We start from the raw sequence: 26,172 nt of genomic DNA, 5'->3' as shown, positions 1-26,172 counted from the left end.
AGGGAGGGTGTTTATTGGTTCGTCTGACTGTCTGTTTGCATGTTTGCTAGCAGCCTAACATCCAGAGTTTTTGTCATTTCCAAAGTTAGTGTGATGGTAGAAACCAAATTCAAGTCAAAGGTCGAGATCACACCAAATGTGAAAATCAGTAAAAACTTTATATTACCCACATTTTTTTATGGATCACCTTCAAACTTCAGAGCAATATACCAGGCCTTGGGAGGCATGAGTCTGTAGGGTGGGTAAGCATTTGACCTTGACCTTCATTGTTAGCACTCAAGGTCAAAGGTGACCTTCAAAAAAAAAATGTCAAGAAACTATATCTGGTAATATACCATATCAAAGGGCACGGAGAGAGCTGTAGAACAAACTTATTTTCAGTATGATCCCCTATGAGCCAGTAACACCATAGCAAGCTGACGTCATCATGTTCTAAATTTGAGCATTCCTTGCTTGTTATTCATAGTACATTCATCCTTTTTGAACAATGATTTATACAATTAATAAACTGTCGGGGTTCAGATTTACCTTTGCTGGGTCAAACAAGCCACTGGTGTTGGGTATCGGTTAGCTAATAATAAAGGTATTAATAACTTTATTTCTATAGCATTTTTAAAACACACAGTTACAGTTAAGCGAGCGTCAGCAGTCAACAGCCAACCGAGCCTGAGTCGAAGAGAAGCTGGAGAGGCCGCCTACAATTATAAGCTCTCAGTAGCTCAGCTATATATATGCAGGACTCTGGCCATGTAGGGCACAGACATTTGGACAAATATTAAACAGTTAAAGATTAATAACTGATTCAACAACAACAGTGGTAATTACTGTTTTAGGACCGATTGATGATCAAATGCTCTGCATATATTTTTCTGGACTACTTTCCCATTCCCCATGATTACATTTGCATTGCCTGGTAATATATTTTGACTCATCTGCCATAGTGAGATAGAGATGCTGCTGCTGTGCTCACAGTGAGTCGCTGTGTACTCTTTCTTTCACAAAGAGGAACAATATGCAGTATGCCTCCTTTACCTGAACTATTGTTTTAACAGAACTAAACTCTACCACTAAAGCAATGGTTTACCTGGATCAGGCGGATTCTGAAAACGATTGAAAAATAACAGAGAAGGATTAGGAGGAAAAGCAAAAGCAGTCGTGACTCCTGCAGATTGCAGTTTCCTCCATTGAAAAGCTTTATGACACAAAAGTAATTTCTGACACTTTTGTATAAGGGCTCTGAAAAATACAATAAGTAAGGCATTTAGTATTCCTCCTATAGAGGCAAACATTTCAAAAACATCATTAAACACACGGTTAAACAATCAATTTTAATTAATCATACCTTAATCACATATTTAACAAGAATCAACAGCCATTCCATTGGGAGTAAAAGCAATTACTGGGCACCTCTGGCTCACAGGATACAGGCAGTGGCATTGTAAAATGGTGATTTACTTTACAGTGTGCATATAAAAAGAAATGGTAAGGTATGCTGTAACTTACAGTAAGGAAAAAAAAGTGGAACACACCCAAGCCACGGCGCAAACACAACTCAACACATGGCTCAGTACACAAATACTCACGGCTTAGCAGGCTATCGTGCCTCCCTTTGGTCTTGTCCTTCTTTTTTGTGACATCCCAGCCGTCGAAAAAACTCTGCAGATTAAAGAGAACCAAAAAGTTTTCAGAAACAGAAACAACAGGCAGGGACGATGCGTCTTTTGTGCTTCTTGACACTCAGAATGGGAACAACTTTGCTAATGCACTCCAAAGTGTTACCCTAAGGTCGTCTTAGTAGCTTCAGTGTTATAGCATCTTGCCAAGTCATCAAGAGACATCTGCCACAACATAGCGGGGAGCGACTGAGGCTGAGAGACGACATGCAGACGGCGCTGAGAGATGGCTGCGGCCTTGGAAAGGAGAAGGTGGCCCTCTGCAGTCATTCTCATTCTGAACACAGTGTGGGACTCGCTGCTTGCAGAAGCGGTTGCTATATAATACCTCGGTGTTAAACTGCCAAACTTGTGACAGCTGTTTATGACACCCATCGACTAAATCTGTTGGTGCAGTGAGATGAGTCATTGAATCTGAATCAATACTATAAGCGAGCAAGATGAAAAAAAATAAATAAATAAAGCATGGGCCTGACATGAGTGGTGTCGTATTCTTTTGCAGTTTAAAAACCAGCCTGATCTCTCTGCTGTATCGGTGGGCACATCCAGGCTCTCATACTGAGGCACGCTGTCGCTCGTCTACAGCAGACCAATCTCTCCCGGGCAACGGGTGTTGAATTGGTACCACCTGACATCCGAGGCGAGCAGGAGAAGGAAAGATAATCGGAGGATTATATCAGTCACTGACATCAGCGCTGGTAATGCCTGATTTAATCCTGCTTAACAAACCTGTATTTGTCCAAAACTCCTTGTCGATTTTGGAAACAACATTCTGTTGACCTTCGTGGAGATTTATTCATTTCTGAAAGTATTCGTTTGGGACATTAAGGATTCTGGACTAAAGAAAAAAAAAAGATAATGCTCGGAAATGCCATTATATCAGTTTTCACTGACTCTGCCAGCGCAACAAGCGCAAATGACTCTAATCTTCCATGTAATTTTCAATAAAATATATATTTTGAAAAACTGCAAAAAGACATTAAAGGACAGACTTGGGATTAAACCTCCTGTTACTAACCCATAATCTCATGGCACTGTATGGCAACTACGTGGGAAATGGGAGCCTTTCTTCCTTGAAAGTAGTTTCCCCTGACTATATGAGTTCTGGAAATAAACTGAAAAGTTCCTTCAAAATGGAAACATTTTGGGTTTCCACGTTAAAAACCAATAAACCTCCAACAGTGAAAGATAAGTGAGACATCCTGCTGCAGTATTTCTTTCATCTTCTGATTCTCATATGAGTTTACTTTATCTCCAGTAGTTAGAAGTTCCTGTCAAAACTTTTGGCAATATTTAATGTACATTTATTTGGGTATATATGATGACAGGAAAGTGAAGGGTGAGAGTGGGTGGATGACTTGATGTAAATGATGAACTCAAACCCAGGCCTCTGCAAACAGCCTTTAGCACCGAGCGTACCATATGACACACAAGTACACAAGATTAATCCATACTTGTTGTTTAAGATTGAACAACTAAGTATGTTTGTGTCATTTTAGATTAATCATGAATAGTTTTTAAATATTAGATGGGGGATAAAACAATGACCTGTCAAACAGAATTATTCTCACTGTATCTTTAGTTTTTTTCTTTTTTTTACTTATCTGTACGTAGGACACACACTCTTTGTTCCACCTATGGAGTTATTCTATTTATTTATTTACCTGTAATCCTGACACTTTGAATTTCCTTGAAATGGAACTACAGCCGTGAAAGTTTTCACAGGACTTTCTGCAGTCTAAACAACTAAGTTCACCCAAAGATGCAATAGCTTGTAGTGCCACCTTTAGCAGCAGAACTTGAAGTAACTGTTTTTGTATGGCTTTATCAGTCTCTCACATTGTGAGCAGAGGTCGCTGAGGTTTGCGGGCCTTCATTTAATATATACAGCTCTCTCAGGTTCACTAGTCTTCCAAGAGATAACAAAATGACACAACATCACTTTTAAGTAGCCACATCCTGGTGAAGGGGCAGAGGTTCTATCCTCTAGTGTATTCACTGACTCTTGCTCCAGATGTTGACTTTCACAACACATACTGTACCCCACCTACCCCAGGGCCTGACTCATTCATAACCCCCCCACAATGCCTTGCAACATGTCTGATCAATGGCAGCAGCAGTGTGACCCTGTGGGAAATAAGGGTTATGAAGTCTGACAGCAGAGTGCAGGCTGATCCCCTTCATCTTGTTTATTTCTCCAGGCGATGAGGAGCCAGACTGAGGAGTGAAAAAGCAACCCATATATTGATTTTGGAGGAGGGGGGGGGGATTTGTTGGCCCCTCAGGTGATAGCTTAATGAATTGAAAAAGTGCATCTGGCTTCCTGCAGCTGTAGGTGCAGATAAAAAAAATTCCTATCACAACTGGATGATGTTGAGAATTTTATATTATATTAACCAGAACTCTGAGTGGCGTAACTTTGGAAATAGTAATTAGTGCTCTTATAAGAAGAATGTTCAGTATATATGCATTAACTCTGTAATGCAAATGAAGTCAAAAACATATTTTACTGCTCATGCTCATGAATATTCAAGACCCCTTTTAAAATGCTTCAAAACAGACAGCACTGGTCTGGAATATTATACAGATGGGTCTGTACACTGTAACATATTGGGAATTTTGACTTGATGCTATCTGACAAATGATTCACCTATTTTTTCAGCTACAAAGAAATAAATGAAATTTCACGGGTATGAGGCCCTTAGGTGTAATGTTCTTTAAAGAGGTGTGTTGACCAGTGACTTTTGCTCTGTGCAGGTTCTTCAACTTCAAGCTAACAAAATCAATTTGTCATGGAACTGGCTTTGTATACTAGAAGTTGACAGCAAACCAATAAAACAAATACGGAAGCATAATATGATTCAACACTTTGAAAGACTGTAACTTTGTCAAATCAAAAAAGAAAAAACCAAACAAAAACAGCCAAGACCAAAGGTACATATGGCTTGGCAGCTAGCACCAGGACTAGCGACAGGTTACAGCAAACGGTAGCTAGAGAGCATCTGGCAAAAATAGCTCAACTAATTAAAACAAACAAAAAAAACACAAACTTGAATACAGAACTGAGTAGTTTGGAACTAATTTAATAGATAAATTGAGTAATAATTAGATGTAAAGTAATAATTAGATGCATGAGAGCAAACTAATGATTGGGCTAGCTAGCAGTAGAAATTTTCTAGCTAGTAGAATAAATAATCAAAACTACATAAGTAATTTCTAACGTCTGAATAAACCATTGAATTTGATAGCTAATTTTCTAGAATATAAGATAAACTCTTAAAATACCTGTCAAAAATGATCAACATTTTACTTACTTCAAAAGTGAACTACAACATTTTCCATGTCTTGCTAGTAGGCCCATTTTGTGAACTTGTCAAGTCCTTGACCAAACATAATACTAAAGTCTTATAGGTAAAGATGACAGCAAACCAGACATGAATATCAGACTACGACAAACACAGGCAATGTCATTGCCCCCCCAAGAAAAACCCCTAACTTTAGGCTAGTTGGCTAATAGTCACAGAATTTTGCATTAACATTTCATTTACAAATTTCGTGGTAGGACTTCCCCTCTAGTTACATAAAAAAGTCTTGTGCTACCCCTCATTCTTACATTGCTTTTTGAGGGACAACCCTCTTCTTTGATCTTTTGTGTCTATAAGGCCGATCCATAACTGATAGAGTTCCAATCTTTGTTTTTTTATCCAGTGACTTTTACTCCATTGGGATGAATATCATACTAAAAGATGAAGCCAATCAAATGCTTTCCAGATGGTATTACCATGGTAGATCAAAATCTGACAGTATTTTTTGGCAATTTTAATTCCATTAATTTTGACAAGGTCCCCAACACCTCGGCTCAAATGCAGCCAAAAAACATGACTGCGTCGCCACCATGTTTTACAGACGGTTGTTGACACTCACTGTTGCACCTTATTCCTGACATTTCCATATATACTGACAACAATTTTATCTCAAAATGTCACTTTTGGATTCATCATCGAATTGTTGCCACTGATTTTCAGTCAAGTTCTTGTGTAATGTGCCAATCTAACAGGACTGAATATAAAAAAGCCAAAGTCCAAAGAAAAACTTTGAAAGACCTTGAGAAACCCGGAAGAACCACAAGATCACTTTAAAATTTTATAAGAAGGTCTGGCTTTTTGGAAGGAAAATATGAATAAATGAGGGGTAGTTTCAAACCTTTGCAATAACACTGTATGCTTAGAGAGAGAAGTATACAGAGTTGCACACTATATACCTTTGACTGTTAAATACTGGAAAACTGACATACTCGTGGCTTATATTGTGTAGTCATATTTGTTAGTGTGGGTGTACATACTCAAAACAGGGATTGAGACACATTGGACTATGTGGATACCATTAAGCTAACAAAGTGGATTAACAATTTAAATAACTACATACATTTACAGATAGACAATTAAAATTGCAACATAACAAAAAACTAAATTTTTAGCTAAACCTAATGGGAAAAAAAAGCACAAATGAAATTGTGTGTTTTTCATACATGCCTTACCTCATACTCTTGTTTGAAACCATATCCCTCAGCTGTCTTCATCTGGTTGATGTGCTGGAGGAGGTCAGCCACCCTTACAGCAGGATGGAGCTGACCCGTGTGATATGGCGAGCTTTTCCTCCGACAGTGACGTTGGGGTGAGCCTCCCAGTAAACTGCTAGACTCATTGACAGAGCTACGCTGCTCATCTGGGAACACAAACAGATACAGTTCAAGGCATCCAGCTGACACTGAGGATTCTGCGGCACATGCTCTGTTCTTTTTTATTAATGTAAAAAAGTCTAGGGGGCAGCTTAAAGGAAAAAGTCAGCATTTCTGCAGAGATGTGAGTGCTGACTGGTGCTGCAGAATATTCAAACAGACAAGAGCCTTTCAGGAGATTTCTCTGTCCAAAGCATCTTACGTTTTGACAGGACAGATTGGATATATGTTTGCAAACATGGCTGAAGGTCAGAAAGCAGGAAGCTGCACTCTCTCTAGACACTTTCTCAAAAGTACTCATGTGGTCCTTGCTGCCTTACTTCGAGCATTGCAGCTGTGGGCATCCATGAAGGAGTGGGCCATCCTCTCATCTTGCTGGAGAGTGCTCTGCTCTGTCATGCTGCAATCCAGAGAGCTCAGCTTCCGACTCTTCTCCTGCCTGTAGGACATGGCTGCCTTGTTTATGGCCACCTTCTTCCTACTGTAGAGAGGCAGGAAGAGAGGTGGGAGGATAGAGAAAGGCAGGGAGCAAATACAGACAGAGGATGGCAGAGAAGGTGAGAAGTGAGAGAAAGACAGGCAAAGAGATAAGGAATAAAGGAAAAGAGGGTGGGTGAGGAGATGAGAAATTGGAGTGAAAGGGAAATATAAGGGCCACAAGATTGAAACTGGACGAGGGGAAAAGTGAGATCTGGTGATAGCAAGAGTGTGTCATGGGTTGCAGTAAGGTTCTGCTGAAGTGGTGTGTGTGTATATGTGCTTGTTTGTGTATGTGTGTGTGTGTTTGGTGGTGGGGTGAGGGGTTGATTTGAGAATGTGGTGGAGATAGCAATGCTTATTTCCACTCTAGTAATCCTGGGTCTACAAAGCAAGGGGAAAATGGCATCAGGGTGGAAGATGGAGAAAGGAGTAACTTACGGGTAGTAAGGGTAAGAATAGAAGTCCCTTCTGATTAGCATGAAGGAGGAGGAAAGGAGAGAGACAGAGAGTGAGGAGAAAAAAAAGAGAGGTGACTATGGTTTATCAAGATGGACATCAGAAAGATAAATGAAGATGCTCAGTGTGTTGGAATGTTCCTGGCTGGCCATCGTGAGGCAGAAGACAGGCTCACCTCATAACAAAACTCACATTGGGACCAACAAAAGATTTTTAAAAATTTCAACTAAGGGAGGTCTAAGAACAAAATCATCATAAATAAAACTGATAGTATAGAGGTGTGTGTGCATCTTTCATTTGGATTAATCTTATTAAATACATTGAAGGTGCCTTATGTTTGCCGTTTGGGAACATTTTAGGGAACTAAGAGGGTTTTTTTTCTAAAGGAAAGATTAATCATATCACATTTTAAAAATCAACAAAGCTAGCTTTAAAAAAAATCTGTATTCCATCACTGCTTTGTTAATCACAGGATTTCCTTTGCGGGTCTGTGTTGTGTTTATAAGCAGACCCAGTGCTTTGGGTTTACTTTGTGTTTTCGGAGTCTTATTTATTTGTTATGTTCTCTGTGTATTTTATATTTCCTAGTTTAGTTTGCTTACACCCTTGACTTTATTCAGTGTTTCTAGTTCAGGATGTCTTGGTTGTTATTTGGTTCCATTCATGTCTCCGTGTCCTTCCCTCAGCATTCCCCCAGTTAGGTCTTCATGATCGTCCAATCATGTCTGTGTGGGTGTGTCTGGTTTTTCTCACCCTTTCTCGTCATTTGTCCCTTTTGTCCCTCACTCTCTCTTTCCTCCCTCTGTTCTCTGGGTTCCGTCAGTCTGCGTCTCAGTGTGTGTGCTCCCTGTACTTCCTGTTTTACTTTGATAGTCTCCTGTCTGGTGGCCATCATGTTCAGTTTCGCTTCGTGTGTTAGATTGTTGATTTGATTGATTTGTTTTAGTTCGTGTGAAACTGATCTAACAGTTAAGTAGTGTTGCAAAAAACAAAATATAAAATTTGAACCCCAAGAACCGAATGACTCATTTTCCATGAAGTTACAATAAGAAGAATCACAACTATCCAAAAACAACTGACTTAATCTATGAGATATAAAAAGCAAGTAGTGTGTATTTTAAATTGTATGCTCAAAAAACATGTAATCTAATCTAATCTACCTGACTGTGGCATCTAAATCTATCAAGACTTTAACATTTTTCATATATTTTAGCTTAATATTTAAGTTGATTTCATCCTTAAATGATGGATTCATTTTTTTAACACTTGTTTATTTTGCTCTTAGGTTCATTAGCTTTGAGTGAGCCTGATGAAACATAATAAGCTGTTGACTCCTCCACCTTCACGTCACAAGTGTTCCCATTAATTAGGGGTGCAACGATATTCGTATCGATATTGAACCGTTCGATACAGTGCTTTCGGTTCGGTACGCATATGTATCGAACAATACAACATTTGTAATTTATTTTATCAACTTTCCTTCCGACGATGCTGTCTGTGTTGAGCGCTCAGTGAATCTGCGTTCGACTACTCCGCCTAGGCTGCACTGTCGAGCGCAGATCCACTGAGCGCTCAACACAGACAGCATAGTCAGAAGGAAGAGCGCAGGGCAAGCTAGCAAGACACATGGACCTCCCCCACCCTCATTCAGATCTGGCGTTTGGAATTATTTTGGTTTTCATGTGACGTATGACCCTGAAGGTAAGCGAGTCATGGACTAAAGTAAAACAGTATGTTGGATGTGCCATGCAATGCTCAATTACATGGGTGGGAGCTAGTGTGTTAGCGCAGTTAGCTCGTTAACGTGTTGGCCGTCTAGCCCCACACACGGGGCAATCGGCGGTAGCTCGTTAACGGAGATTTGCCGTGTTGTGGCGTTAAGGTCATTTCAACGAGATTAACCTGAAAGCACTAGTGGGAACACAACGAATATGACTGCACATTTACACCGACATCATCCTAGTGCAAAGACCAAAACAACAAGCATGCTACTAACTTTAGCCGAGTCATTTAGACAGCTGTTAGCACATGATTCTCCTTATGCTGCTGAGAATATAGCCCAGAAGAAGCGGATAGTATAGCTTTTATTTTGGAAAGAGACATTTCTCTGTAATAAACTCTCTTTTCCAAAGATGAGTGATTCCTCAATCAGATACAGGGCTTGCAATATCGCTAGCGATTTTTTCAGTCGGGCTACCAAAATCTATCTCTGCCCTGCCCGTCGGGCTATTGTAGGAAGGAAAAATATATGTCAATGCTTTTGCATTCTTTCAGAAATGTAGCTGGGTAATTATGTCATTGGCATCTGTGAGCCACTGTCAATATGTGACATATTGAAATCGCGTTTGAATTTGCGCTTGTTTTTTTGCTTTCACTTTGCAATCGTGCGAACTGTGTATAGAGAGCGACAGCACTGATCTGTGAGTGATGATAATTTGTGCACCAATTCCTCTGACATCGTCTTATTAATCTTTAGCTTACTATGCAAACATGACAAGTGAAATCTCCCACAGCTTAAACATGTGAGAGGTTGATTGCGCAGAGAATCGCTGAGCTTATGTGAGTGCGTGTGTAAAAGCAGCAGGATATATATTTTAGTTCTGCTGAGCCAAATAAGACAGGTCAGGGTGAAGAAGTGACAGCCAAAGAAAAGCTTACCACAAAACGGAGAAGTTATGACAAATCAGACTATAAGGCAAAAAGAAAGTGCAGCTTTATGGTTTCATGGACAAAAGAATTTCTGTGGCTGCAATATGACGAACTATATAACCAGGGCTGCACATAAGTGGTCCGCAGGTGCGCATTCGCTGTCAAAATAAAAAACACGCACAAGGGTTAGGGTTAAATTTAAAAACTGTACTTTTGAGTTAAAATATATATTTATAATTTTAATAAATGAAAAATTAAAAAGGCATGAACATTTTTTTTGTATCGAAAAAATATCAAACCGTGACACCAAAGTATCGAACCGAACCGAACCGTGAATTTTGTGTATCGTTGCACCCCTACCATTAATATCACAAAGTTTAAAGTTGGTTTAAAGCTGAAATTTGGCATGCAGCAAGCACATCCTTTGTTTTTCACTCCTGTCTGCATTTAACTAGCACCCTCCTGAATATGCCACTATGCAGGGATCTCTGATATTCCGAATGATAACTGAAAACATTAATGTATACAGTCTCTCTTTGTACATGCAGAGAGATAATATCGTGTGCCTAAATATAAACAGGTCTGCTCCCATTGCACCCGTGCGGCTGTCTAGTTTCTATTGTGGTGGCTAGATTGGCCCAGTGAATCTTATCAGTCACCGCCTTCCTCCAGACATCCCCATTCATTCTCCCTCTATTCACAGCAAAGAAAATTCCTCAGGGCTGAGGAGCCCACCCCTACCCACTGCCTCAACAAAAACAAGCAAAAAAACAACCTTCCTAACCAATTACTAGCCCATCCACTGGCACCTCACAGCTGCTTGCCTCATGTAATTGAGTGGGCAATGGAATAACATGCCCCTTGATGAAATATTTCACACTCAGATGAGTGTTCCACTATTGCCCAGCGAGCAAAGGAAGAATACACTGCAGGTGCGATCGACGACAGAGGTAATTTGCAGGTGGAAAGCAGCCAGCGATTCCAGTGCGAACAGGCTGCATTTGAATGTGTTCAGCCAACACGCAGACCTTGAAATTAAAAGATGAGATGAGAAACACAAAAGCTCGGCTGAGGCAGCAGTGGGAGAGTTTAGGATTAATGCTCTACCATTCCACTAACTCTGGTTGTAATTCACTCTCACTGCCAAATGCTTTCCTCAATAGACCCTAGCTGCCAAGTGGGATAGAGATAAATTTACTCCTCTGGATGGCCTATGCAGGAACAATAAGACTTCAAACCATAAATGTTTAACCGTGAAAAGCTCTAACCCATCTCATGTCGACTGGCCAGCAGACAAACATTTTCGCAGCCACTCACCCCTTCTTGACGATAATGACGATGGCCCCCAGCAGTAGAATGAGGACCACGAGGCCGCCGGCGCAGGCTCCCAGGATCAGACCCATGTCCTCAGCATGCTGGGATACCTCCAGAGCCCTCTTCGAATCCTTACAAGCAGCTGCAAATTAGTCGTGATGGACAGGTGAGGAAGCGAGAAAGTTACAAAGACAGCCTCCACTATCAATGATTATTCATTTCTAAATGCAAACTCCACGCGCAACAGTTAGTAATTCAGTGTCAATAAAGGATCGATTTTGGATCATTACCATAAACAAACAAAACTGTAAACACAATTGGCTTTCTCAATCTGCTGGAATCTTGTATTGATTTTTGGCACACCACAGGATTATTATCACAAACAGAACGTAAATGTTGACTCACCGCAATGACCAAGAAAACATAATTTACTCATACAACTCAAGCTTGAAATGACTGATTTATAACAGCAGAAGGATGGAGTGGACTGTTCTGGCTCTGAGCTCAAATTTGCTACAAATCTGGAAGTGATAAGTAAAGTATCTCGCAGAGCCTACAGGGAGATGTTGGGGTGGTGGAGGGGTTATGACAACACAGAGTGAGGGAGGGATGGGAAATGAAGGTGTGTGGTACATGACGTTGTATAGCTAAAGTCGCGGAGTAGCAGATTTCTGTTCATGAGATGGAAATATTAGATTTTTAACTTTTTAATTTTTTTCTTGGATTTTGAAAAGATAACATTTTACAGGATAACATTAATGCGATCGTGCACTTAATGTTGCTGTTGATCTTTTTGCTCCATATCTTTATAAAAGCTTTCTCTTTTCTGTGTATTAGTTAGGGTGATGGAGTTGTTCTTGAAAATGTCATGCTATCAAATATGACGCTCAGAAGATTCAAATAACAGAGAGATGGATTCCTTAGGGTCTTTCTCACTCGACAGCTTCTGAAAAACATCACATACGGATAATATTCCCGCCCCTGCAATTAACTTGAGTTGACACATTTTTTGTGCCATTGTTTGATTTAAAATTCAACAGTACGTCTTCTATAGGTGAAAGAGTACATTTGAGTAAACAAAGTCGTCACTCTTTATTGAATCTAGATTAATGACTGGGGTAGTGTTTCACATAAAAAAAATCATCTAATTATGGAGGGTTGCTAGAGGGAAATGCAAAGCAAGATTTACCTGATATGGCATCCTATCCTAATTGTATGCATTTCAGATTAATTTTGGTTGAGCAGCCTGCTGAGAACAGCTTCAAAGAATCTGCATTAAATGCTTCAAAGATGGCCCAATATGAACTAATTCATATAATATGTTCAGTTATGTATTCAAACATTATGGCCATGCTAGAAAGATTAAAGAAACTATTCGAAAGGCTGATATAAGCAAAGCTGAGTATTGAGGGAAGTTCAAAGTTATGCAAGACTGTCTCGGGCTAACATGCACGGTCGTAAACAAGCAAGCCAGTGTCTCACCATTCAAATGACTTGTTGTACTTAATCGCTAGAGGCTGCCCAAAAATAAAGCCCTTACTAGAAGATATTTGGAAAGGCTTGAACAGCGTTCTCATGCGCTGACATCAGTGTCGTGAATACTCAGCTTCTCTACAAAGAGAAGCTAAACATACTTGGCTTGGGAGAAAGGATGCGGGGTCGGTTATCTCACTGAGCTGATGCAAGCTCTCAATCAGGCTGCTATTTCCTTCCAAGCCATATGTCACATTCACATGTCTGTCTGTGCTGCCATCTGAGCTAGACAACAGAGCGGGATTCTTCTCTCTCCGTGAATCAGCAGAGCTCCCTGTGGTGTTTTATCAAAAGGTGAAATATTGAAGTATTATTGCACTCGTGACAGCAAGCTCATTATTAACAAGCCACCTCTTGCTGATGAGAAAACAAATAGAGTTGGGAATGAGAGAAAATACAGAGAAATGTAATCATCACGGGGTCCTGGGCCTGTCTCAGCGTGCTTGGCAGAGCAGGATAAAGGCTCAACAAAGCAAAGATGTTTCAAATTGAAGTTAGTGCCTTCTACCGAAAAGACTTGTGTGTATGCGTGTGTGGAGTGCGGTGGGGGTGTTTGCAGCGAGGCAGGATGCTGAGTTTGGCTTGATAAGCTGTGGATTGGTGGTGACTATAGCTCCTGGCAGAGAATACAGCAGCCTGACAGACTTGCCATAATCACGCAAATCACACTGGGTGAGTCATTCTGTCTTTAGAGGCATATTTAGAAAATGGCTAGCATGGTTGAATTCATGGCAGTGGTCATCAACAGAAAACCATGGGTGCAGTAAATGGCACGTCTCGCCATCATTTCTAATTTCCTTGTGTCGGTTTACTGTTTATCAGGAAGGACGCATTTGGCTAGGATTTAGTATGCACATAATGTAAATCCAACAAACTGGAAAAAGACTGCAATGGACTATAGCGTGCAGGTAAATTCAGTACAACAGCAAATGTCACAGTCTCCACTTTTTGCAAAGACGCTTTCATAAAATTCGTTGCTATTCTCCTTCGCTGAACTATCCAAACTCTTGTGCTTTGCTCTGTTTTCAGTCAATGTTAAGACACAGTCAAGGAAATTCTTCTTTTGTAACTTACATTATTTGTCGGAAATAAGTTATGAAACAAAAATGTAACAAAAAGTGCAGAAACAAATTTAAGAAGAAGCACTCAGGGTGCAAACCTGTGCCAAGGCAGCTCACTTCCGTTAACATACTGGGCAGCTAACGAGGCACATCATTCATCATTCTGCACATCAGCGGTCAAATGTGACAATCTATAACGTGATATTTAGAATCCTCATATACCATTATCATTTCCTAAATGCTGCCAATACAAAGACAGGCAGCAGAACTTTAAGCGTTGTGTTAAAGATAAGAGACAGTTTATCAAATTTGTTTCCTCATTTGACCCTAAAGAGGATGTCAGAGGCCCAAAGTAACTTGATATTTAAGCTCTCCATATACCATTCTCCATATGTTGCCAATAAAAACAATGGCATTAAGGAAAAATATCTTTATATAGCATATCTTAAGATCAATCTGTTGACCTTAAAGGAGAGGTCAAAGGTCAGATGTGACATGATGTTTAAAATCTTTGTACTGCACTTTCTATATGTTGACAATAACCACCACACTTGTAAGAATATAAGTCAAGTTTAAATGGATTGTTACCATGACTCCACTTTACAGCCACTACAATTTTTTTATCAGAATTCAACTAAAACTTTCTGAAGACAGACAGAATGACACTGTCTGACACTACCTAAAACATAACCCTTGGAGGCGGTGACTAGAAAACATCACAACAGTACAACAGTACCAACCTTCCGATTAGTGGGAAAAAACATAATTGCAAAATGAACCGCAACCAGTTAGTAAGAACTTTTATCTCCAGGAGATAAACTCAGAGAGGGAACGAAAAGCACTTATGCATAGTGTCAACACACTGCATTGCCTTAATACAGACTGGAAGAAAATTCAGCATAGAACAAATTGGAATAAGTTAGCCAATAAGAAGCCAGAGCAGAAGAATGACAAATGTTATTAGACTGAATGCTGAATGCTGAAGCAGATCATCAGGAGATGTAGGAAGTGTCGACTCTGCATTAACAGCAAAACAACATCAGCAGCAGCTTAAAAAGGGAGAAAATCAGAGACCCTCATGTGACAAAATACACACTTTCCTGGTCACATATTACTTGAAGCTGCCAGATAAAAAAAAAAAAGAAGTTGTTGTTTTTAAAAAAAGATCTGCGTCTCTCGATACCTGCGGTAAATAAGAAAAAAAGTTATTTAAGAATTTATGGTGTGATGTGATTCCATTCTAAATGTAAGATTCATGCCTTTCTTGTGGCTGAGCTGAGGTGAATAAACACCTCCTCTTGTCACAGAATAAGGTGTCTTCTTGAGACAACTTGATGTTTAATGAAAATGTTATTGTTCTGTACAGTTGGCCAATGGCATATTTCTGGGGACAAAAAAAGAAGAGAAAAGCACCAAAACACCAGGAGGTTAAAAAAAACACACACACCCTATAATTGGTGTCTTGGTGACATAAGAACCTGCAGAAATGGTCTTACAGGGACCTCCAAGAGAGGTTTAGTAATATCAGCAGGTTCTCTACCACAGTCATATATGCACAAATACAGTACAAAATATGCCTCCAACCCACCTCTTCTGCTTAAGTGGCAAGCTGGCAGAATTCTTTGATGTCTTAATGTCACTTCTCATATGAAAGAGTTCACAGGGAAGATAATGCAATTTAACTGCCACCGTTCTCTAGAGCATTACTAACTTGAAGCATAATTCAGCAGGGAAGAAGGCTGGAAAAAGTTAATTTCACCTGCTGTATCTCTCCCATCCCCTGATTGTTTGAACTGAAAGGCTTCTATCAGTGTCTGCCTGTCAAGCAAACACTCCTGGTCGCTTCCTCTCTCAGGCACAAGGGGCGGGTGGGGGGAGGGAACCTTGTTGCACTGTGGATTTCAAAGCCGTCAAAGCCCAAGGAGGAGCCCAAAATGTCAGTGTCAGTGATTCAAGAGGTACTGAGTGAGAACAATGATGCATGTTTGCTTTCACCTTTTCTCCACTGTCTCGGGGCTGCGGGCAGATTGGCAAGAGAGCTTCCTCCCTGCAACACCCAAAGCAACACTAAGGCCGTGTCAAATATCCTAAGCCTGATCCAGAACAACTGACAAACTCCCTGACATGCACCCTGCACCACTGAAGCACAAAGGATGTAGTGGTAGTAGTGGTTACGTTTACCTAGAGATTTACTTTGACTTATTCAACATTATGGTGATAAGAAAAAGATGACTGGCACCCTCTGAGTCCCCTCAGTGGTGCTGCTAATGTTTATATAAACTGCTTCTGATATAATTTTCCGCTTTAACATTTACTGCTTATAGTCATAATGATGAATTCCACAAATAACTGTGTATGTGTGAGCAAATAAAGAGCAACATAAATACATAAATAGTGTATTTGCAAATATTAATATGCTGACAACTGTAAATTTAGAATTTCCTTTACATGGTTTGGCTTCAACTTGATATAAATTTGTACAAAAGCTGACACACTGAAGTAGAAAAACAAGGTTTTCAGATGATTTGCTGAATTCTTCAATACAAATAGGTACAACTGCTCGCTGACACAAATATCAGCCAATTATAAGACAGCAAATCAACATGTTCAGGCATGTATACATGATCACGATCATGGTGGGGAAGAAAAGCGATTTAAGTGAATCTGAATGTATGCAGCCTGACACCAGACACAGTGGCTTGAATGTTGTGGACCAGTCTGTCTATTAGAGCACTAGATCAGCAATCACACTAGATATTACTGATCTACTGGAATTTTTTGCAGAAAGAGAACGTATCCAGTGAGCAGCAATTCTCTAGGAGGAGACAAGGACAATGGCCATACCGCTTTGAGCAGATAGGAAAGCAACAGTAACTCAAATAACCGCTCATTATAACCAAGGTTAAAAAATTTAAAAAAAAGCACCTGAGTGCATAGCAAGCCAAACCCTGAAGCTGATCAGTACAGCAGCAGACTGTACGGGGTGTTGCTGCAATTTGGCTCACGAAATTTGGGCGAGAGAAGATTGCAAAAACGTTGCCTAATCTGATGACTCTTGGTGTCTGCACAGGTGCAGAAATGTTTTCATATGGAGGCCACTAAAAATGGTGGCACACCAAAAACAGAATTTCCCATTTTATTTTACTATTTTGCTATTTTGCTGTCAAATATAGATTACTTGAAAAGTATGACAAAAAAGAGAGAAAGAAAAGAATGATATGACTAGTTAATTTCCTGATATTAAAATTGATATCACTGAAAACAGATACATATGACAACCAAATAAGATTTTGAAATCAATAATAATCTTTCTTTAAAGTGACTGATTGATTCAATGGCGGGGCCGGCAACTTTAGGGGGTGGTCAGCAACAATTCCTATGTAATATATAACGTAGTACCCAAGACAAACTTTGAGATCTTGTCCTAAAGTATTTGTCAATTCGTTTCACACATAAATAAAGAGGGAAAACATTTCTTGAAGGAAAGAAACAAACTCATATGTACAAGTTTTATTGTGACCTGTAGAGGTCCACGTCTAGAATGAGCTCATTAAAAAAATCTTTCTCTGTCTTCAGGAACAGCTGAACAGGAACTCTACATGGCTGGCATTTTCAAAATCTACTATAGTGTCACATGTAAAGTATACTTTCTAATTTATTCACAATACGATTTCCATGTGTCAGTGTCTTGATTAGTATTATTGTACTGTAAGATCTTTAAACTAATTTTAGGACATTTTTGAGAACGTACAGTATTATAATGATGTTTGAAATGATACATTTGTATTTTTAAGTGTTTTATCTGATATTTGTAATTATTGGACAGCTTGAAATTACATTTTAATTGATTTGTAAATAACCTTAAACTGAACTGCAAGTGATGTCCATCTCTTCATCACCACATCACCCATTTTCTAATGGCTGCTTCCAACAGCATGACATGGTATGTCACAAAGCTTTAATCATCTCATACTGGTTTCTTGAACATTCAGCTCAATTATATTTATACAGCGCCAAAGCACAACAACAGTCACTCAAGGTGCTTTATATTGTAAGGTAGACCCTACAACAATACATACATAGAAAACCCCAACAATCATATGACCCCCTATGAGCAAGCGCTTTGGTGACAGTGGGAAGGAGAAACTCCCTTTTAAAAGGAAGAAACCTCTGGCAGAACCAGGCTCAGGGAGGGGCGGGGCCATCTGCCGCGACCGGTTGGGGTTGACATGACAATTAGTTGCGCTTATCTGTACTCTAGTGGCCTCCACAAACACCAGATCTCAATTGAATAGAGCATCTTTGGGATGTGGCAGAACAGAAGATTAAAGTTATTGATGTGCAGCTGATGAATATGATGTGCTGGTGAAATGGGAAGTGAGTATATTAGCACTGCTGCGTAACATATGGATGGCCTTAAAGTGGCTACATGCACTTATTATCGATCTCTAGGAACCACGGATGTCGTCATAGAAAGAGCCAGAGGCTCACCAAAGTCTTTAGAGGTCAACCACTGGGACCATGTATGTCATGGAGTACATCAAACAGCATTTATGGCTGTAAATAATTATTTCTTTATTTAAGTAATTCTGAAGTGATAACTAATGTGTGATATTATAGCTTATTTGATGTGAAAATGTAAGTTTTACCTTTGCGAGCAATCCGAATGCAGTTTATTCTGGTCTCCTGTGGATAAAGAAAAAGCTGAGTAAATCATAAAGACACACACTCACACACATCACATTGCTTCTTAATTATGAGTCATTCTGTTAAAAACAACCACCTTGTGTAAAATGTAAAACACATGCAGCCCAAACCACTGCTGTGTGGAGAAAAGAATTGAAATTTCCAAGTGCATGACAGCTCCCTGTGATGTGAGCAACCTCTGCTCCCCTTCACAATGTGAAGCCACTCCTTCCCAAAACAGCCATCTCTGTCCCAGAGACAGAGGCGCAAGTTTCCAAATTAAGATTTAAGGAAGCTAAATTAGCCTTTATGGGCAATTATGCTAATCTGTGCTCTAAGATTGGATTCTGACCCTTTCACCTAAAACGTTTGCCAAATTGCCTTTTATAATTGGAAATTTGTTTCAAGTGGATTCTCATCTTCTTCCATCTTTTATAGTGACAGATAAGTTATATTTACTTCCTCCCAGGGGTTATTAAAGCAGCGAAAGGTAGTATGTCATGAGTTAGCCTATCCTCTGTCAAGATGGGATGTAGGTCTTCTGAAACAAAAATGCAAACAACATGCAAGCAAAGTAATTGATTGATATGAGCTCTAAGTCATCATGTGCGATGACCCTGACCCTAACACTTTTTCTTCATACTTAGTGGACAAAAAACATGTATTTGGCTTGCAAGATACAAGTATTCTGCCAAGTTAGCCATGTTATTAATAACATATCATTAACATAAAGAAAACTCTGGAGCATACTAAACTCAGTGTCAGCTGGTGGTCTTGTGGTGTAATGGGAGAGCAATGCAGACTCTGTATATGCATTTATACACTGATGCTGGCGTTGGCCTCCTGCATATCTTAATCTGCATAGGTTAAGTCCAATCTTAACCTACTCTGAGATTAAAAGCAAATAAATCCATCCAGTTTTAGCCTGATATATCTCAATATCTACTCTCCATTTAGTTCTCGATTTGTTTCTTTAGCCATTATATGCTTCCCTGTGTTCATAGGATAGTTGTTACTTTTGTTTTCTATAACATTTGAACTTTGCACACTGATTTATTTATTTATTAATGCATTAATTTTTATAATCTCTTTATTAATTTATTAAACCTCTTAACTGAAAACAGATGCCTGATGCTAAACACATGGTGCTGAATGTTGATCCTAAAACCCAAAAAATAAGCATAAAGGTGCTAAAGCCTTTAACGGTTGAAAGAAAATTATATTAGTTACAAGCTCCCACGGGTTGTTTACTGTGGATAATAACTCTCATATGACTTATTAGTAGTACTTAATAATGTGTTAAAATCAAGAATGAAATAGAGGATTATTTCAGTTTTAACAGCATAATTAATAGTACTAAAACTGCAATAACAAAATGATGGCAGTCAAAGAGTGGCGTCACAGAGGTTCCTTGACAGTGCATGACTTTTGGAACAGACTGGTTAGCAGGCAAGTTACATATAGAGCTAATGAGTAATAGCTTGCATAAACTGGAGACACGTATAGTTGACATTTAACCAAGAAACTGAAGTCAGCACCGTCTAGAAAAGAAAGGCTCCCAACCTTTCTTTTGCGCAATAATATTTGCTGAAGTGATCAAAAGTGATAATAAAAATGTAAAAAGAAATACATCCTTTAGCTTAGCAATGCTAGCTATTTTTTTTTTATTTTTTGAATGTATTTATTTAAAAGGGACATATTAGTTAACATATATCCATGTAAATATGCCAGATTAAGCCAGAAGGCTACATCTGTCCATATAAATATCAGTATAAGTGAAACGTAACCCCACATAAACACATTTAACAGGGGGAGATTTCGTTGTACATGACCATAAACGGCTATTCTATTCTACTCCATTCTATTCTATTCTGAGATCTCAGCATGCTGATGTTTTCATGTTTCAAGTCACAGATATTTTGGCAGTAATCAAGATTTTTCTAAAGTGGCTCCTACAAAAATAACAGACGGGGAAAAAACACTTGGAAAAGTGTGTTTGTTTCCTGGTAATGTGTTTCGCAATAAACTGGCAACACCAGTCATGCATCTTTCAAGCCCCACTGACAGCATATCTGCCAAAGCAATTACAGTTTCAATTCAATGGCAGCTCATGGTCCACAGTATGCCCCGTACATCTAATTTATCCAGAGTAATTGTCAAAATAATTAGGTTTTTTCCCTCTTTCTCTCAGAGCTGCCCAAACACAGCTACAATTTAGAAAACAGACTTGAGATATATATTTATTTTGCAGGACAAAAAAGAAAAGTGCAAAGATGAATTATAATATTCGGATTTCTAAAAGCTGCTGTGCCAAAAGACGCTTTCGATTGATTTTAGAGACAGAATCATCTCAAATGCCAGGTCACAATGAGAGAAGCTAACTGTTGACATCAGTGATTTCACTTGGACAGGCAACATCTTGTTTTTCACCAGGACCAGACACTGACTGTATTCATTTATTCTTTTAAGCTCTTGAGGTCCACCCAATGAGACAAACACTGGTTGCATCCTGTGAGGACTGAGATAGCTGGACAAGCGTATAGCTGAGATGGTGGAGACAGGTGGGCATGCATAACAGCCATATGTGCCTAATGATTTAAAGAGCATTTGCTTTCAGTGTTTCTGTGGCTGCTGTCCAGCACTTTCCTTGTTAATGCTTCAGTAATTTTTTCAATAGCTTGAGGAATTTCTTTTCCGATCACTTTAAGTCTGGGGGAGAGTGTTTGACTTTTTTTCCCCACAGAAAATTGACTTTTAAAGAGCTTAAATATGAGGCAATCTGGCAACTGAAAGATTACTAATGACAAGAAAAGGTGCAAACTCTATTCCACAAGTAATTATCTTGTAAAAAAATTCAGCCACTTTGCTCATGTAATGTCTTTAAGTGTTTTAGGTAGAAAAAGGTTTGCCTTTCCATTTTCAATGAGAAATAATGTAAGATTAACAAGTCTAAAAATAGGGGCTAATTTAGGCTTTCTAAAAAGCAGATCATACAGTAATGTGCCAAATTCTTGAGTCACCCCTCTTTATATTCTGCTTCCAAACTTTATTTACATTTTTAAAGTACTTTTGAGCAATAGTTTTCTAGTCTTTCTGAATATCTTTCAAATTTTTCCTTTCAACACTGTCTGCTTTTCATTCAGTTTTAGTCCAATCCTTGCTTTATGCACTATATTTCCAAAAGTATTTGTTCATCTGCCTGCACACACATATAAACTTGAGTGCATTCAATTCTTAATCCATTGGGTTTAATGTGATCATGGCCCACCTTTTGCAGCTATATCAGCTTCAACTCTTCTGGAAAGGCTTTCCACAAGGTTTAAGAGCATGATTATGGGAATTTTTTGACCTCTCTTTCGGAGAAATATTTGTGATATTGGACAAGAAGGCCTGTCTTGCAGTCTCCGCTCTAATTTGTCCCAAAAGTGTTCTTTTAGGTTGAGGTCAGGACTCAAGGCCAGTCAAGTTCTTCCACACTGGAGTCGCTCATCCATGTCTTTATGGACCTTGCTTTGTGGACTGGTCATTGCACGAGGAAGCGGCCATTCCCAAACTTCTCCCACTAAGCCAGGAGCTTAAAATTGTCTAAATATCTTCTTATCTAGAATTATCAAGAGTTCTTTTAATTTTAATTAAGGCAGAGGCCAACTTCTCAAAAAGCAACTGCACACCATAAGCCCCCTCCTCCAGAAAACTTCAGACTTGGCACAATGCTGTGAGACAAGTACTGTTTGCCTGACAACAGCCAAACCCAGACTCATCCATCAGATTGCCAGATAGAGATGCATAGACAAGAACATCTCCACTTCTCTAGAGTCCAGTTTCGGTGTGCTTTACACTAGTGCTTTACATTGCACTTGGTGATGTAAGGCTTGGATGCAGCTCTCTACGTTGCTCTCACTGTTCTTATGCTAATCTGAAGGCCACGTGAGGTTTGGAAGTCTATAGCGACTGACCTCTGCAGAAGGTTGGCAACTACTCACTATGTTCCTCAGCATCCTCTGACCCTGCTGTGAGTTGATGTTGTTCTTAATCACTTGCTCTTTGTTACAATACCAATAACAGTTGACGGCGGAATATTCAATGGGCTGCCACACGTTCTTGCTCCCAAAGCATAATATTTTACGGTAGGTGATAAATCGTCAACATATTACGCTTCCAGGCACCCAACACGTCCCTAAATGACGAGATTGGAAAAACGAGGAAACGTGAGAACCGTTTGGAATTAATCTACACATGTTCATTCATTTTACTTTAATTGCTTTGGAAAACACTATTTTACGTTGTTAAAGAGCTGGTTACGGTTAGGGATAGGGACATGGTTAGGGTTCGGGCTGGAATACATGGCTGGAACTATGGCTGGGCCACATTATACCGTTCACGGTAATACCGGTATAATGTTGGGCAACGATAAGAAAATGAAATATCGCGATAGAATATGGGTAAAACGCGCATGCGCAGTGCTTTTGTTTTCATACGCACATGGCGGAAAAACCACGGCAGCGACGGAGAATGAGAAGGGCGAGAGCGGATCGTTGAAGGAAACAGATGAACCAGAATTGGTTTGTAAAAATGCTGCAACTTCAGTGGTGTGGCACTGGTTTAGCTTTCGTCCGCCAGATACACAACAAAGCACTATTTTTGGTACAGCATGCTAGCGGGCCGTCATTATTACCGTGTTTGTTGGAATTATATCGTCAGTTATATCGTTATCGCAAATTTTCAAATGCATATCGTGATAAATATTTTTGGTCATATCGCCCTGCTCTAGCTGGAACATGTATTACCGCGGGACCGTCATTCTACTAGATTTCACCCATAACCCGGCACGCAGCATAAAAACGCGAAAGGTGACCTTTCGCGTTTCTCAGGAATGCCGTGGGACATGACAAATCGTTGGGATGTTACGCATTGGGAGTGAGAACAGGCTGGAATCTTTGGTAGCGAGGAAATTTCATGGCTTATTGCGCAGGTGGCTATCACTGTACCATGCTGGAATTGACAGAGCTCCTGAAAGCAACAAATTCTTTCACAAATATTTGTAGATGGAGTCTACATGTAGCCATGGAAGGGATTAAAACACCTGAATTCAATGATTTGGATAGGTGAGTGAATATTTTTTGCAAAATAGTGTCCGAGTAGCAGAGGAAAAAAAGACATTGTAATGGTTCTTACCCCTCTGAAGTTGCTGGTGGCCTGGAAGTAGATGAGGTAGTTCTTGGTTGGGTCCAAAGGACTGTTCCAGTAGCCATTGTAGGTGTGATTATCACCCACTGTGAAAGGCGTGGCCTCCGGCAGACTGCTGGGAGCCAGCTCAGCTGTGTAGTAATGTGGAGCCCCTTTGGCCTGAGCCTCGTTGTGGGAATTTGGAGTAGGGAAACAGTCCACGGTACCCAGCTCCCTCCTCTTCACATGACGGGACCCATCCTCTTCCACCACCACTACCTGGTAGGCACTGGGACAGGACAATGTGGACCTTAGTGCCCCAAAAACCTATCATTTAAATATCATTCTAATAGTATATAATATCGCTGTCAATAGTCATAATGCCAGGAACATACCATTCAGATCACACTGTGTTTGTTGCCCTTGTCCTTAAATTGTAGCATCATCATCATATATCCAGTCGGAAAAGTAATATTACTCCAGAGTTTTCGATACATAAAATGGATTAACTTTGGAATGATCTGGCTGAGGAGATTCAGGCCCACAGAGCCAGTGACCTTTAAATTCCTTCTTAAAACAAGTTTTTATAAATTGACTTTTACCTGATATTACTTCATGTTATGTTTCCTTTTGAAATCCTGTAATGTGTGGCCATTGTTTTCAGTTGTCTTGTTTAATATTTCTGGTTTCTTTGTTAATTATTTCATTGGCATTGTTTACTTTTTGTAATTTACCTCCAATAAATTGTTGCTTTTAACTCATTAATGTTGAACTTCATATACACACAGATTTGACTATGCCATCTACAGTGTTCATGATTTATTTTTTTAAATTAAACAGTTTGGACTACAGTGTTCATTTGAAGATTTCACCCAACTGAAACCCAAATTCATAAATTATATCAAAATACAAGAAAAACTTGCTATTATTGAATTTCAGCTATTTTTTATTATAATTGATCTTTATTGGATATGTATATTTATTGAATAACACCACTTTTAATTATGTGATGTTTTGTTTTAACAATTTTCATCAATGTTTTTTTATGTTTTTCATCCGCGCTCTGCCAGTTAACTCTTTCCAAATCAGCCTACCAGGTGAAAGTAAAGAAAGTACAAGCAGTAATTATATGCAAAAGTAGCATGATTAGTCATCCAGAGAACTCATGCTAAACTTTAAAAAGACTGCATGGTAAGTAGGTATCATATGCAGGTCTGTAAGGCTCCAAACGCAAGTGTTTATTTAGAGTAAAAGGATTACTTTAGTTGCTGTTGCTTTAGCTAACAGGTGCTAACTAGATCCTTTGAGTAGCTCATAAGCTAGTGAAAGCGCATGAGCATGTGACTCCCCAACCCTGGTTCCAAAAAAGTCTGACTACTGTGTAAAGTATGGCTGTAGCTCAGGCGGTAGAGCAGGTCATCTACTGATTGGAAGGTTGGTGGTTCGATTCTTGGTTTCCCTCAATGCCAAATATTCTTGGGCAAGATATTAACCCCAAATTGCTCTCCGATGCATCCATCGGGGTGTGAATGCTACTTAAAAAGCACTTAGAACAATGTGCGAATGGGTGAATGCACAAGTTGTGTAAAGTGCTTTCAGTGATCAGAAGAGTAGAAAAGCGCTATATAAGAACAAGTCCATTTACTCCAGACAGGAAAATGAATGAATTTTGGCTGATAGCCGCCCCTCCCTGAGCCTGTTTCTGCCAGAGGTTCTTCCTGTTAAAAGGGAGTTTTTCCTTCCCACTGTCACCAAGGTGCTTACTCATAGGGGCTCATATGATTGTTGGGGTTTTCTCTGTATGTATTATTGTATGATCTACCTTACAATATAAAGCACATTGAGGTGACTGTTGTTGTGATTTGGCGCTATATAAATACAATTGAATTGAAAGATATGTCCCAAATTGTATATCAGCAGTCACCATTTACCAAACTGTGTTTGTTTGATTATTAATTTCAGTTATGAAAAAATGTTTTTACTACTCATGGCCACAATGAAGAAGCAATATTGTCACGACATTCTCTTGCTTGGCTTTAACAGAACCTCACCATGTGATGAATATTTTTCTATTGCACTGTTATATCTCTCCCAGAGACATGCACTCCATGAAGGATTGGATGCGCTTTTCTAGTTGAAAGCCTGGTGCTTCAATTTTTTCTCAAAACCTGAGAAAACCTCAGGTTTTGAGAAAAAATTGAAATTGGACCGGGGGCAGGGGCAAGGGCCTATTATGGTGACACAATGTCTAACAGTCAGCATACGATAGGTTGACATGGTGCGTCATTCTAAAGCTGTGTGAAATGGTGAATTAGGCTTCAGGACGGAATAACGGCCCATTTTTTATTCCCTTTTTCCTGTTGCTACTGCCAACACATCATAACGTTCCGATGTCCTTGACCACTGGGCAAACATT

The 26,172-nt window shown here is 39.5% G+C and overlaps 1 protein-coding gene across 1 annotated transcript in view; it reads right to left on the bottom strand.

The window, feature by feature from the left end:
* Positions 1 to 26,172, bottom strand: part of LOC146610073 (receptor-type tyrosine-protein phosphatase U-like) — a 259,644-nt gene that overhangs the window by 38,995 nt on the left and 194,477 nt on the right. Inside the window, exons 12-18 of the mRNA XM_085346904.1 lie at positions 23,766 to 24,045; positions 18,554 to 18,590; positions 11,314 to 11,452; positions 7,330 to 7,359; positions 6,732 to 6,892; positions 6,211 to 6,398; positions 1,584 to 1,656 (exon numbers count right to left, since the gene is read on the bottom strand). Coding sequence (XP_085203030.1) covers positions 1,584 to 1,656; positions 6,211 to 6,398; positions 6,732 to 6,892; positions 7,330 to 7,359; positions 11,314 to 11,452; positions 18,554 to 18,590; positions 23,766 to 24,045 — 908 coding nt within the window. The remainder of the gene's footprint in view (positions 1 to 1,583; positions 1,657 to 6,210; positions 6,399 to 6,731; positions 6,893 to 7,329; positions 7,360 to 11,313; positions 11,453 to 18,553; positions 18,591 to 23,765; positions 24,046 to 26,172) is intronic.

This window comes from Diplotaxodon limnothrissa, linkage group LG22 (genome assembly GCF_057381915.1).
Source record: "Diplotaxodon limnothrissa isolate DT_005_m linkage group LG22, D_limnothrissa_male_GT1.1, whole genome shotgun sequence".
NCBI lineage: Eukaryota > Metazoa > Chordata > Actinopteri > Cichliformes > Cichlidae > Diplotaxodon > Diplotaxodon limnothrissa.
Note: the sequence above shows the minus strand (reverse complement) of the source record. Positions and strands in the feature narration are given on the sequence as shown.